Source organism: Triticum urartu, chromosome 7A, assembly GCF_056163025.1.
Source record: "Triticum urartu cultivar PI428250 chromosome 7A, HENAU_Tu73, whole genome shotgun sequence".
In the NCBI taxonomy this organism is placed as follows: Eukaryota; Viridiplantae; Streptophyta; class Magnoliopsida; order Poales; family Poaceae; genus Triticum; species Triticum urartu.
The window spans coordinates 744,211,091-744,225,682 of record NC_141879.1 but is presented as its reverse complement, the minus strand read 5'-3'; the positions used below and the strand labels follow the sequence as shown (position 1 = coordinate 744,225,682).

Genomic DNA, 14,592 nt, shown 5'->3' with positions numbered 1-14,592 from the left:
CTCATGCATCATTGCACATCCCGGTACACCGCCGGAGGCATTCATATAGAGTCATATCTTGTCCTAAGTATCGAGTTGTAATTCTTGAGTTGTAAGAAAATAAAAGTGTGATGATCATCATTATTAGAGCATTGTCCCAGTGAGGAAAGGATGATGGAGACTATGATTCCCCCATAAGTCGGGATGAGACTCCGGACGAAAATAAATAAATAAATAAAAGAGGCCAAAGAAGCCCAAATAAAAAAAGAGAAAAGAGGCCATAAAAAAAGAGAAGGCCCAAATAAAAAACTAAAAAATAAAAAAATGAGAGAAAAAGAGAGAAGGGGCAATGCTACTATCCTTTTACCACACTCATGCTTCAAAGTAGCACCATGATCTTCATGATAGAGAGTCTCCTATGTTGTCACTTTCATATACTAGTGGGAATATTTCATTATATAACTTGGCTTGTATATTCCAATGATGGGCTTCCTCAAAATGCCCTATGTCTTCGTGAGCAAGCAAGTTGGATGCACACCCACTTAGTTTCTTTTTGAGCTTTAATACATTTATAGCTCTAGTGCATCCGTTGCATGGCAATCCCTACTCATTCACATTGATATCTATTCATGGGCATCTCCATAGCCCGTTGATACGCCTAGTTGATGTGAGACTATCTTCCCTTTTTTGTCTTCTCCATAACCACCATTCTATTCCACCTATAGTGTTATGTCAATGGCTCACGCTCATGTATTGCGTGAAGATTGAAACAATTTGAGAACATGAAAAGTATGGAACAATTTCTTGGCTTGTCATCGGGGTTGTGCATGATTTAAATATTTTGTGTGGTGAAGATGGAGCATAGCCAGACTATATCATTTTTTAGGGATAACTTTCTTTAGCCATGTTATTTTGAGAAGATATAATTGATTTGTTAGTATGATTGAAGTATTATTATTTTTATGTCAATATGAACTTTATCTTGAATCTTTCAGATCTGAATATTCATGCCACAATTAAGAAGAATTACATTGAAATTATGCCAAGTAGCACTCCGCATCAAAAATTCTGTTTTTATCATTTACCTACTTGAGGACGAGCAGGAATTAAGCTTGGGGATGCTGATACGTCTCCAATGTATCTATAATTTTTGATTGCTCCCTGCTATATTATCTACTGTTTTAGATTTGTATGGGCTTTATTATACACTTTTATATAATTTTTGGGACTAACCTATTAACCTAGAGCCCAGTGCCAGTTTCTGTTTTTACCCTGTTTTAGGGTTTCGAAGAAAAGGAAAATCAAACGGAGTCCAATTGACCTGAAACTTCACGGAACTCATTTTTGGAAGGAAAGAAGCCTAGAAGACTTGGAGTGCACGTCAGGGGATCTTCGAGGAGGCCATGAGGTAGGGGGCGTGCCCACCCCCCTAGGGCGCGCCCTCCACCCTCATGGGCCCCTCATGCCCCCCCTGACGTATTTCTTCCGCCTATATATCTCCATATGCCCTAAAAACATCCGAGAGCACAATAGATTGGGAGTTCCGCCGCCAGAAGCCTCCGTAGCTACCGAAAGCCAATCTAGACCCGTTCCGGCACCCTGCCGGAGGGGGAATCCTTCTCCGGTGGCCATCTTCATCATCCCGGTGCTCTCCATGACGAGGAGGGAGTAGTTCTCCCTCGGGGCTGAGGGTATGTACCAGTAGCTATGTGTTTGATCTCTCTCTCTCTCTCTCTCTCTCTCTCGTGTTCTTGAGGTGATACGATCTTGATGTATCGCGAGCTTTGCTATTATATTTGGATCCTATGATGTTTTCTCCCCCCCCCCCCCTCTACTCTCTTGTAATGGATTGAGTTTCCCCTTTGAAGTTATCTTATCGGATTGAGTCTTTAAAGATTTGAGAACACTTGATGTATGTCTTGCCGTGCGTATCTGTGGTGACAATGGGATACCACGTGATTCACTTGATGTATGTTTTGGTGATCAACTTGCGGGTTCTGCCCATTAACCTATGCATAGGGGTTGGCACACGTTTTCGTCGTGATTCTCCGGTAGAAACTTTGGGGCACTCTTTGAGGTTCTATGTGTTGGTTGAATAGATGAATCTGAGATTGTGTGACGCATATCGTATAATCATACCCACGGATACTTGAGGTGACATTGGAGTATCTAGGTGACATTAGGGTTTTGGTTGATTTGTGTCTTAAGGTGTTATTCTAGTACGAACTCTAGGGCTGTTTGTGACACCTATAGGAATAGCCCAACGGATTGATTGGAAAGAATAACTTTGAGGTGGTTTCGTACCCTACCATAATCTCTTTGTTCGTTCTCCACTATTAGTGACTTTGGAGTGACTCTTTGTTGCATGTTGAGGGATAGTTATGTGATTCAATTATGTTATCATTGTTGAGGGAACTTGCACTAGTGAAAGTATGAACCCTAGGCCTTGTTTACCATTTGTGCTCACTTTTATCATTAGTTACCTTGCTGTTTTTATATTTTCAGATTACAAAAACCATTATCTACTATCCATATTGCACTTGTATCACCATCTCTTCGCCGAACTAGTGCACCTATACAATTTACCATTGTATTGGGTGTGTTGGGGACACAAGAGACTCTTTGTTATTTGGTTGCAGGGTTGCTTGAGAGAGACCATCTTCATCCTACGCCTCCTACAGATTGATAAACCTTAGGTCATCCACTTGAGGGAAATTTGCTACTGTCCTACAAACCTCTGCACTTGGAGGCCCAACAACGTCTACAAGAAGAAGGTTGTGTAGTAGACATCAAGGCGCTGTTCGGCAGATGACTACCGGACTCAACCCTTTGTTCATGACTGCATCCTGTATCAAGCTTGATAACGAATCAGCAACAAACATAAATAAAAATGGCGACAAGGGGTCACCTTGTCATAATCCTCGAGAAGGTGCAAATTGATCCAGCAGCTTTCCATTGAAATTGACCCTGAACCGGACCGTAGTCACGCATTGCATTACCCACTGTACCCACTTCGCCGAGAAGCCAATCTTCAGCATAGCATTCTCCAAGAAGTTCCAGTCTACCCGATCATAAGCCTTCGAAAGATCTAGTTTATAGGCACAATTTGTTACCTCCAAATTACGTTCCTGCTGGATGTAATGCATCACTTCAAAAGCCACAATCGCATTGTCTGAAATCAAACGCCCCGGCACAAAGGCGCTTTGGATCTCAGAAATTATTTCATCAAGTATAGTCCTCAGCCTATTCACCATACACTTTGAAACTATCTTGTATAACACATTGCAGAGCGAAATTGGCCTGAAATCCTTCAAACTTTCAGGTTCACTTGTCTTTGGTATTAGAAATATACTTGTTTCATTTACTCCATCCGGCATCACTCCATCTCTGAAAAAAGTTTGTACAGCCATCATGATTTCCTCCCGTACAGTGGCCCAATTTCTTTGGTAAAACCAAGCCGGAAGGCCATCTGCCCCGGTGCTTTTAAAGGGCCTATCTGGAACAAAGCATCTCCGATTTCCTTCTCTGAAAATTCCTTTGTCAGCATCTCATTCATTGCAGCCGTTACGCGACCTGTTAGAAGGTCTAAGATTGGTCCCGATGTCAGGGTTGGGTCCTTTGTGTATATCTCCTTGAAATAGGACGATGTCATCCGCTCCATATCAGTAGGTACTGGGCACCACACCCCATCTTCTCTCTTCAATTTCCTTATGAGATTCTTCCTTTCTCGCCATATAGCCCTTCTCTGAAAGTAGCGGGTGTTCCTGTCTCCCTCCCGGAGTCAATCAATTCGAGACCTTTGAAGCCACATCATTTCTTCTCGATAGAGCAGCTCATCCATCCTTTCCATCTTCTGCTTAATAGTTGCCCTATCTGCATCCATGCGATTTAACTCTACTAGTTCGCCTCTCAACTTTTCCAGTTCGTGCCTGACGTGGCCGAACTTCCATTTGCTCCATTCGTGCAGGTCATCAATCACCTGCCCGAGAGACTTTGCCTTCACACCCAGGTCCCCCGCAACTTTTACCTTCTCCCAGGAGTTACCAATGATCTCCAGTAGAGTCGCCTCCCTTTCCCACATTATCTCGTAACTTCTAGCTCGATTTCTTGGCCTTGGGTCCGGCTGTTGCAGCCATAACAATAGCGGACAATGGTCCGATCTCGACGACGTGAGGTGATGTAGCTCTGCATTTGGAAAACGCGCCATCCAATCGTCATCTGCACAAACCCGATCCAGCCTCACACGGACGTTTCGGTTCCCTTGTTGATGATTATCGAAAGTGTATGGGTAGCCCGTGAAACCGATATCCCGTAGCTCACACACTGCAAGAGCATCTCTGAACGCTGCCATTTGCGATTCCGGCCTATCTCTCATCGAGCAGTGTTCATATTGCCATAAAGCCTCGTTATAGTCTCCGATGACCATCCACAGCAACGATGATTGCTCTGCTGCTATCAGGAAAACTAAAAAGAAACAGATGGTAGGTAAGCGGCCATGCTGGTGCTGCAGCAGATCAAACCAAGAGGAGAAAACACAAACGTTCAGATGCGGTCGAGGATATTTGGCGCCAAGATGAGATGAGGCGACAGCTGAGCATGCATGTGTGCACGACGATCTGTTCACAGTGAATGACAGACATTTCAGAAAAGTTGAGGAAATAATGTTAGTATTTTTTTAGGAATGATTATAACGGAATCATGCCTTACCTATTGGATTATGGATGGGCTTAGGCCCATATAAGACACTAATCCCTGATTAATCTTGAGGCCCATGTATGAGATGGCAGGTGGTGGGAAGTTTAGTCCCACCTTGCTAGTTGAGGAGAGTTGAGACTCCTTTATAAGGGCTGCTCTACTACTTGCCATTGGGAGCTTGGGAAGAGGAGTGGTTCACGCGCGCTTCTCCTCCTCCGCCGCCCCGACGGCCTATATAAGAAGGCTCTGCCCAGTGGAGTAACCTAGTTCGGTTGACTCCCTCTCGCGTAACCTAGCCGTCATCTACTTTTCCTCACTACACGGCTGGTCGGGAGAGCAGGTGCCTCTGGGAGAATGGCAGTAAGGTTTTTGGGGACTCTGTTAGCCTCTGCTTCCACTACTTCCCCTGCATCGATACCATGACCGACGACGCCGCTGCCAAGAAGAAGGCCTCGGCGACTCATTTACTCGTACTTGTACTAGTCGATTGCTCCTAAACAGGAGAAGGCGTTTAGGGAGGCAACCACAATCTTTCTAGGAGCAGTTCTGAGTTTGATTGGAGACAAGTTGGTTGACTCATATATTCATATGGGGGTTGCCAAAAACTTGTGGGATGCGCTCGAAGTCAAATTTGGTGCAACTGATGCTGGCAGTGAGCTGTATGCCATGGAGCGGTTCCATCATTATAGGATGGTTGATAACCGTTCTGTATTGGACCAGGCTCATGAGATACAGTGCATTGCTAAGGAGCTGGAGCTCCTAAAGTGTGAGTTATCGGACAAGTTCATCGCGGGTCACATTATTGCAGAACTCCCTCCTAGTTGGAGGAACTTTGCTACTTCTCTCAAGCACTTGAGACGTGGATTCTCTATTGAGGATGTCATCGGTCATCTCAGTGTTGAGCAAAACTTGAGAGCAAAGGACTCACACGTGAAAGGGGCAGAGGGTTCTTCTAGCGCCAATGTGGTGCAGAAGAACTTCCACAAGTTCAAGGGAAAGAACTCTGTCTAGCAGAATACTACCTTTAAGAAGAAGGGTAAGAAGAAAGACAAAAGGAGAGATGGCTGCTTTACTTGTGGTTCAGACGAACATTGGGCAAACAAGTGCCCAGACAAGTATAAGAAGCCAGCACAGGACTCCAAGTCTGTGAATCTCACTCTGAGCAACAATGATGTGGCATCTGGGTATGGTAATCTGTTTACCATACTTTCAGTTTGTCAGTCCACCGATTGGTGGGTTGACACTGGGGCCAATATTCATGTGTGTGCAGATGTGTCTTTGTTTCCTTCTTACCAGGTCGCATGAGATTGTTCCGTCCTGATGGGGAATGGCTCGCATGCTTCTTTTCATGGTGTTGGCATGGTAGATCTGAAGTTTACTTTGGGAAAGATCGTGCAACTGAAGAACGTGCAACATGTCCCCGCCATCAAGAAGAATCTCTTTAGTGGCTCCCTTCTATGTAAAGAAGGGTTTAAGTTAGTATTTGAGTCTAACAAAGTAGTCGTATCCCAGTATGGACTATTTGTTGGAAAAGGATATGATTGTGGTGGTTTGTTCCGCCTTTCCCTGGAGGATTTCTGTAATAAAGTCGTGAACCAAATTCATTCTAATGTGAACGAATCTGAGGTTTGGCATTCACATCTTTGTCACATAAATTTCGGTTGTATGACGCGGCTAGCTAAGATGGACTTAATCTCGATTTTCACTTTAGCCAAAGGCTCTAAATGCCATGCGTGTATGCAAGCTAAGCAACCTCGTAAGCCTCTCAAGCTTGTGAAGGAGAGACACCTGGCACCATTAGAGCTCATACATTCAGATCTCTGTGAGATGAATGGTGTGTTGACTAAAGGTGGAAAGAAATACTTCATGACTCTAATTGATGATTCCACTAGATTCTGCTATGTGTATTTGTTAAATACTAAGGATGAGGCTCTACACTACTTTAAAGTCTATAAGGCTGAAGTTGAGAACCAACTTGAGAAGAAAATAAAACGAGTTCGGTCTGATCATGGTGGAGAGTACTTTTCTAATGAGTTTGATTTATTCTGTGCGGAACATGGTATTATTCATGAGAGGACGCCTCCCTACTCATCCCAGTCAAATGGGGTTGCCGAACGGAAAAACCGCACTCTAATTGATTTGATTAACGCCATGTTAGATACATCGGGTTTATCCAAGGCATGGTGGGAGGAGGTTGTATTGACATCATGTCATGTCCTGAATAAAGTTCACACAAAGGATAATGAGACTACTCCCTATGAGCAATGGGAAAAGAAAAGAACTACACTCACATACTTGCGCACTTGGGGCTGTTTGGCGAAAGTCAACGTGCCGATAACCAAAAAGCGCAAGTTGGGACCAAAGACCGTGGACTATGTTTTTCTTGGCTATGCCAAGCATAGCGTTGGCTATAGATTTCTAGTGGTGAAATCCGATGTACTCGACGTGAAGGTCGGTACGATCATGGAGTCTAGGGATGCTACATTCTTTAAGGATATATTCCCCATGAGAGATATGCAAAGCACTTCTAGATTGGAATCTGATGAGACTCCTAAACCTGCCATTCTGATGGAATAATATGAACATAAAAGTGATGAGAGTTCCATGGAGGATGACGAGGAAGCTCCTTTTAGGAGCAAGAGACAGAGGACTGCAAAGTCCTTTGGTGATGATTTCCTCATGTACCTCGTGGATGATGACACTCCCAGTTCCATTTCAGAAGCCTATGCATCTCCGGATGCTGACTACTGGAAGGATGCGGTCCGTAGCGAGATGGATTCCATCTTGGCTCACGGGACATGGGAAATCACTGATCGTCCTTATGGTTGCAAACCATTGGGATTTAAGTGCGTGTTCAAAAAGAAGCTCAGGCCCGATGGTATTGTTGAGAAGTACAAGGCGAGGCATGTGGCCAAGGGTTATACCCAGAAAGAAGAAGAGGATTTCTTCGACACTTATTCACCCGTGGCTAGACTGACAACCATTCGAGTGTTACTCGCTTTGGCTGCCTCGCATGGTCTTCTCGTCCACCAGATGGACGTTAAGACGGCTTTTCTTAATGGAGAGCTAGACGAGGAAATTTACATGCAACAGCCAGATGGCTTTGTAGTAAATGGTCAGGAAAGAAAGGTGTGCAAGCTAGTGAAATCTCTGTATGGCCTGAAACAAGCGCCTAAGCAATGGCATGAGAAGTTCAACACTACTCTGTCATCTGCTGGCTTTGTTGTAAACGAAGCTGACAAATGTGTATACTATCGCTATGGTGGGGGCGCATATACTGTGTCTATATGTCGATGACATACTAATATTTGGGACCCACCTCAAGGTCATTGAGGAGGTCAAGGCTTTTCTATCTCATAACTTTGAGATGAAAGACCTGGGCGTGGCTGATGTTATCTTGAACATCAAGCTACTGAGAAATTATGAGGGTGGAATTACACTTCTGCAATCCCACTATGTTGAGAAGATTTTGAACCGATTTGGATATTTGGATTGCAAACCTTCTGCAACACCATATGATCCTAGCGTGTGGATTCGAAAGTTTGAAGGCACGACTATAGATCAATTGAGATATTCTCAAGTGGTTGGTTCACTAATGTACCTAGCATGTGCTACTCATCCTAACATCTCATTTGATGTGTGCAAACTGAGCCGGTTTGTTTCCAATCCAGGAGATGTGCATTGGCATGCTGTTGAGCGAGTGATGCGTTACTTGCAAGGTACTGCGAACTATGGAATTCACTATTCTGGGTACCCGACGGTACTTGAGGGGTATAGTGATTCGAATTGGATATCTGATGCTGACGAGATGAAAGCCACAAGTGGACATGTCTTCACACTTGGTGGTGGTGCTGTTTCCTGGAAGTCTTGCAAGCAGATGATCTTAACCAGATCGACTATGGAAGCAGAACTCACAACATTAGACACATCATGCGTCGAAGCAGAATGGCTTCGAGAGCTTTTGATGAATTTGCCGGTGGTTGATAAACCAGTGTCGGCTGTCCTTATGAACTGTGACAATCAAACGATGATTGCCAAAGCTAAGAGTTCAAAGGACAACATGAAATCCACAAAGCACATAAGAATAATATTGAAATATGTCAGAAAATCAAGAAACTTCGGAGTGATAACGTTGGATTATATCCAGACGGCTAAGAATCTGACAGACCCTTTTACGAAAGGGCTATCACGGGTTGTGATAGAAAATGCATCGAGGGAGATGGGTATGAGACCCGCGTAAGTTGCCATGGGGGTAACCCAGCCTATGTGATCGGAGATCCCGTGAATTAGGATCTGGGAAAACAATCAAGCGGTCAACTGAGGAGAGTATCCTTAATTAACCCACTCCGTTGGAGATGCACAATACTCTCAATTCTGTAAGGCATTCTGACTTTTGTCTTATTGTGTTCCAAAGCTTGTGTAAGCAAGATGCTAACCTATAGAGCATTCTTTGGAGGAACACACCTATGTGAGCCCAACTGCTGGTCACAGTCTATGAGATTGGGTAATCTCTATTAAGCTTATGAGAAGGTACGGAGTATGACTAATAAGCTCCACCCGTGGGGTTTAGCCTTCGGCAGCCACGTATCAGCTGACAATAGGCGAAACTTCTGCACGCCAAACTGACAATTTAAGACATAGTCCATTGTTCAGTTGTGAAGAAGTCGAATCCTATTGCTCTAGGTGGAAGTTCAACTTAATAGTCTCCACTAAAATCTCTGATATATCAAACATTGTTTGGAATAATTGACAAACTTATGTGCCTCAAGATCTGATGGGGGATTGTTGGATTATGGATGGGCTTAGGCCCATATAACACACTAATCCCTGGTTAATCTTGAGGCCCATGTATGAGATGGCAGGTGGTGGAAAGTTTAGTCTCACCTTGCTAGTTGAGAAGAGTTGAGACCCCTTTATAAGGGTTGCTCTATCACTTGCCATTGGGAGCTTGGGAAGAGCAGTGGTTCACGCGCGCTCCTCTGCCGCCCGCCTCGCCTTGCCTCGCGACAACACGCACGCGCCACGGGTTGCGGGAATGAACCGGGCCGGAGCTTATTTTTGCCGCTCAGGAATGAATTAATTAATCAGGGATTAATTAATGAGTCGCTAACAGGAGGGCCATTGTCCGAGACGTTGGACTGTGGGCTGACTTGCATTGCCAGGATTCGTCGACCCCGTTCGCGGGTGTGCGACCCTTCCCGGGAACGACGAGTCCCTTTCATCTACTGTTTCTCACTCTGCGCTGCCTCCGGCGACCCCATCCCGACGACCGCGTGCACGGCTGGTCGGGAGAGCAGGTGCCTCCGAAACCCTGTCGTTCGAGATCCTGCTCGGGAGAACGGCAATAAGGTTTTTGAGGAGCGTCTCGACGCGACTGCTCCCGATCCGTCCCCAACTCCGTTCGCCTCTACTTCCACTACTTCCCATGCATCGACACCATGGCCGACGCCGCCGCCACCAAGAAGGCGGCCAACCGGAGGGTATGATCTGTTCATCCCTCGTTTACGCGTACTTGTACTAGCCGTATTTGTGCTGCTCATAGATGGTTCGCTTCTATGTTCTGTACGTGCTAGTATGCTTAGGTATAGCTATGAGATGTATACCTTCTATGTTATGCTTACTGTTTACTCGTGGATTAGTCTAATCGGAAAAGTGCTAATATTTCCAACATTACCCAGAGAATAAGTCTGATTTTGTATATCTTTTTATTCTTATTATTGTTTTCTGATCTTTGTGATCCATGAGCTGCATTCTCAGCTTTCTACTATGATGACTTGTTCTTCTTCCCACTTGTAATATCAAAATAGAAGAAAAAGAGTAAGATCCAGCCCAATAATGTATATGCATGTGCACGTGCACGTGCTTTCCTCCAGCTAACATATTTCTAGCTAGGTCGGCGGATCACCTAGTTAAGTGGATCGATCGTACATTACACATGCAGGACGGATCAGCTCGTGCCTCGCGCGGGAGCTTAAAAAACTGGAGTAACTGACAACTAGCTAGCTCTTCTGATCAATTAATCAAGTACCTGTCGATCTGAATATGATCTGAGAGACAGAGCTAGCTAGTGGCCATGCCGCTGGCTGGCGCTTTCCGTCGGGCCCGCGTTGCAAGCGATATCTCACCTTCCCTTGCCCACGTTTGCAAGCCACATCTCACCTTCCAAAGCGAAGCCACTCAATCCTTCCGTCCTAATTTACCATCACCATTGTTTTTTAGCACAAGTACAGACCCACACTCATACACACACATACACTTATCCCTATGAAGGAACAATCGCACGTCTTACTCCAATATATAAGACCATCTCCAATAGACGCACTAAATAATTTTTACAGCGCCGAAATAGCCTTTTTTACGAGCAGCAGAGCTGGCTCCAACGGGCGCTGTAAAATATGACGCGCGCAAGCAACTCTAGCAAGCGCTGCAAAATCTGGCGCATGCGAGCAACCGGTATTACAATGCAACACATACGAACAATATGAAACAACATATAGATAAAATTCAAATAGCATAGTTCAAGTCCAACACCACAAACTAGTCCATACGATACAAATAAAAATAGATAAAAACGATACTACGATGCAAATATACTAGAAACTACTACTCGTTGTCGTCCTCCTCGATTGTGTAGTCCGACAACAAAAACGCGTTATCCCACCGAGGATCATTGCCATCAAAGATCTACGCAGATCCCAGTACACACTGTGCTATCACCAATGCCTTCTGCAAGCCTGTCTGCCCGATCCGTGGCTCGCTACGCCCTTCTCTACACCCAGAAGTCGTTCTCGGCGGCAACATCCTCCGGGAAGTGCTGGCGCCACTCCGCCATGGCGTACTCGTCCGCCTCAGCGATGAGGAGGCGGCGCTCCCGCCTATGCTGGATGCGGCGGTCCTCGTCGGTGACTAGCCGCAGCGGTGGTGCGAGATCCTGCGCCTACTGGCGTGTCTGGGCGTTCGAGAAATTCATCTGTGAACATGGCCGGTTGAGGCGTCATACGCGCGGGCGGCCTCGTGGGCGGTCTCGAACGTCCTGAGACAGAGACTTATATCACCGGGGCGGATCTTCGTGTAATACATGCTGGAGGGGCGGGCGCGGACGCCATGGTAGCCGGAGCTGCTCCGAGCGCGCAGCGGCGTGTCGGCGGCGGGGGAGAAGGCACAACGGCGTGGAAGAAGGGCGTGGCGGCGGCGGGGCGCTAGAGGCAAGGAAGAAGGACGCGGCGGGGAAGAAGGAGGCGATGGAGTGGTGGTTGGCGGGCTCGCGCGCGGGTTTTATAGAGCGCGCACGTGTTGCCGCTTTTTCGCGCGCCGGATTTTCCCACACCTGCTGGAGTGCGCCAAACCGGCCCATGTGCACTAAAAATACAATTTTTTTCCTCGCGCGCCTATTGGAAATGCTCTAAGTACCAGTAAAAGACTGAGTTGGCACATTATCTTGAGATTGACGAAGTCGTTACAGACTTACCTGTAGTCGACAGGATCGTCTCCTCTCATTGAACCCTCAGAAAAATGTAAGCACCAATATCAAGTTAGATATCGTGCCATGCATCCTACCTGTAGCTATCGTGCCCACCGAATTCTACGTACGGCATCAACACTACAGGAAAATCCCGTTTTCCCATGTGTTAGCCTATAAGCCGTGAGCTTTTTATCGGGTACTCGGCTTATGTTCATTCTAAACCGAATGGGGTAGAAATAACACATGGCAAACAAAATGCACTTGGCTTATAGCTAACTGTATGCCGAGTGCCCCAAAAAGCCCTCGGTTTACACAACGCACACGGTATTTATAGAAAAAAGCACTCGGCTCATAATACACACTCGGCAAAAATAGTTGCCACGTGTCTACAACAACAGTCATTGATGACGTCATCACAGAGCATCCTATAAACCGTGTGTTTATTGGCCCTCGGCTTACGTAGATGTACGCAGCTTATATAAACCGAGTGCAAACCAGTATAAGCCTAGTGTTTTGGGCATTCGGCTTATAATTTTTTTCCTTGTAGTGCAACAAAAGAAATTCAGCAACCAAGTCCATCGTGTACATATCATTCGCTGCACTGCGCGCGTTCAAAGTTCAAACAGGAATAACAGTGGTAACATAAGTGAGCAATAGATGCAGAGGCCGGGGAATTTCTCCTTTTCGAAAAAATTTTTACTGAGCAATGGATGATGCAGTCTGTCTCACTTGTTCCCGAGCAGCAGCACATCGTTGACCAGTCGGGCGACGCTGCGCAACGACGAGCCGCCTTCCACGGCGGCCGCCTCGGCCGCAGCTCTCCACTCCGCCGCTTTGGCCCTTTTCTCCTTCCCCAGCTCCCCGGACATCATCTCCCTCACCAGCCCCGACACGGCGCCGCTCTCCACCTTCCCGGGAAGAGCCATGCCGTTCCGCCAGCACTCAAGAACCTGCCTGCAGTTGGTCGTTTGCTCGGCGAACACCGGCCAGGCGAGAACCGGCAGGCCGGCCACCACCGCCTCCAGAAGCGAGTTCCACCCGCAGTGCGTCACGAACAGGCCCACCGCCGCGTGCTTCAGCACGGCCGGCTGCGGGCACCACGGCACGACCAGGCCCCCGCCGCGCTGCAGCTCGTCGCGGAACGCCTCCGGGAGCGCCACTTCGTCGCCGTTTACCATGTCAGGTCGCTTCACCCACAGGAACGGGTACCCACACGTCGCCAGGCCCAGCGCGAACTCGCGCGTCTGCTCGGCCGTCATGACGGCGACGCTGCCAAAGTTGACGTAGACCACCGACTTGTCCGGCTTGCCGTCCAGCCATGTTAAGCACCGCGGGTCCTCCTGCCAGATGCTGATGTCCATGGCGTCGAGGCCGTCGTTCGCGGCGCCGGAGGAGGCGATGACCTGGGCTAGTGGCCCGACGGTGTATACGGGCGGGAAGATGGCGGCAAGCGCGTCCACCACATCGCTCTCGAGCTCGTAGAAGGTGTTGAGGATGATAGCCTTGGAGCCGACGGCGCTCTTCATCTGCCCAATGATCTCGTTCACCAGGGTGTCGTCGGCGTCCGTGGTGTGGCAGAAGGTCGGCATGTCCCTGAGCCGCATGTTCTTCATCCCCGGCACCCAGTCCAGCGGCGTGTCCAGATATCCGTTGGTCAAGCAGCTCCCATCTTTGAGAGGGAGGAGCCCTCGCCTGAACAGTTCGTGGAACTGCGAGTACCCTAGGAGACCGCACGCGGACGCCGTGAAGAAGAGCGCGTCCGCCATGCCGGCCTCCCTGGCCGCGGTTGCCGCGAATGCCATGGCCGTGTCCGCCACGACGCAGGTGACGGGGGGCGCCCCGGCGCGCTCCTCGTCGGCGAGCTTCCTCAGCAGGTCGCGGAAGGGGCCGGGGCAGTTGTGGCCCACGGCGTCGGCGAGGGCTGCCACGTCGTGCTGCGGCATGGAGAGGGACATGCCGTCCTCGATGACCTCGACGCGGAAGCGGGCTGCGGTGGCGGACGGCGGGCGGACGGCGGCCTCGCCCTTAGCGCCGAGGAGGCGGCGGTAGTTGAATTGGGTGTGGACGAAGGTGACGTGCGCGCCGCAGGCGTAGAGGAGACGCGCCAGCTGCATAAGCGGGGCGACGTGCCCCTGCGCCGGGAACGGCACCATCACCACATGCCACCGTCGAGACTCCTCGCCGTCCATCGTGCCTGCGCTTTCTGGAGTGGAAGTGGGAAGTGGAAGTGGAATTCTAGGACATCGGGCTGCTATTTGTAGGGAAAACAACTCAACTAACTAGAGTAGCGTGCCCTAGTTCGCAAAAAAAAAAAAACTAGAGTAGCGTGCCCAGTTCATCGAGATTCAAGTGCTCACATTTATTTTTAGATTTTATTTCAAAATTTTCCGCGATGCGCATTCAGTGAGAGAAGACGTTTTCATCTACTCCCTTCATCCAGTGAAGAGTGTATGTTT

At 47.8% G+C, this 14,592-nt stretch overlaps 2 protein-coding genes across 2 annotated transcripts; both read right to left on the bottom strand.

The window, feature by feature from the left end:
• Positions 1-3,760: 3,760 nt before the first annotated feature.
• LOC147962639 (uncharacterized) lies at positions 3,761-4,330 on the bottom strand. Its single transcript, XM_087534257.1, has one exon. The coding sequence runs from the start codon at positions 4,328-4,330 to the stop codon at positions 3,761-3,763; it is 570 nt and encodes a 189-aa protein (XP_087390383.1).
• Positions 4,331-12,559: 8,229 nt separating this feature from the next.
• Positions 12,560-14,374, bottom strand: LOC125520930 (UDP-glucose:p-hydroxymandelonitrile O-glucosyltransferase-like). Its single transcript, XM_048685974.2, has one exon. The coding sequence runs from the start codon at positions 14,323-14,325 to the stop codon at positions 12,862-12,864; it is 1,464 nt and encodes a 487-aa protein (XP_048541931.1). The 5' UTR covers positions 14,326-14,374; the 3' UTR covers positions 12,560-12,861.
• Positions 14,375-14,592: the final 218 nt, after the last annotated feature.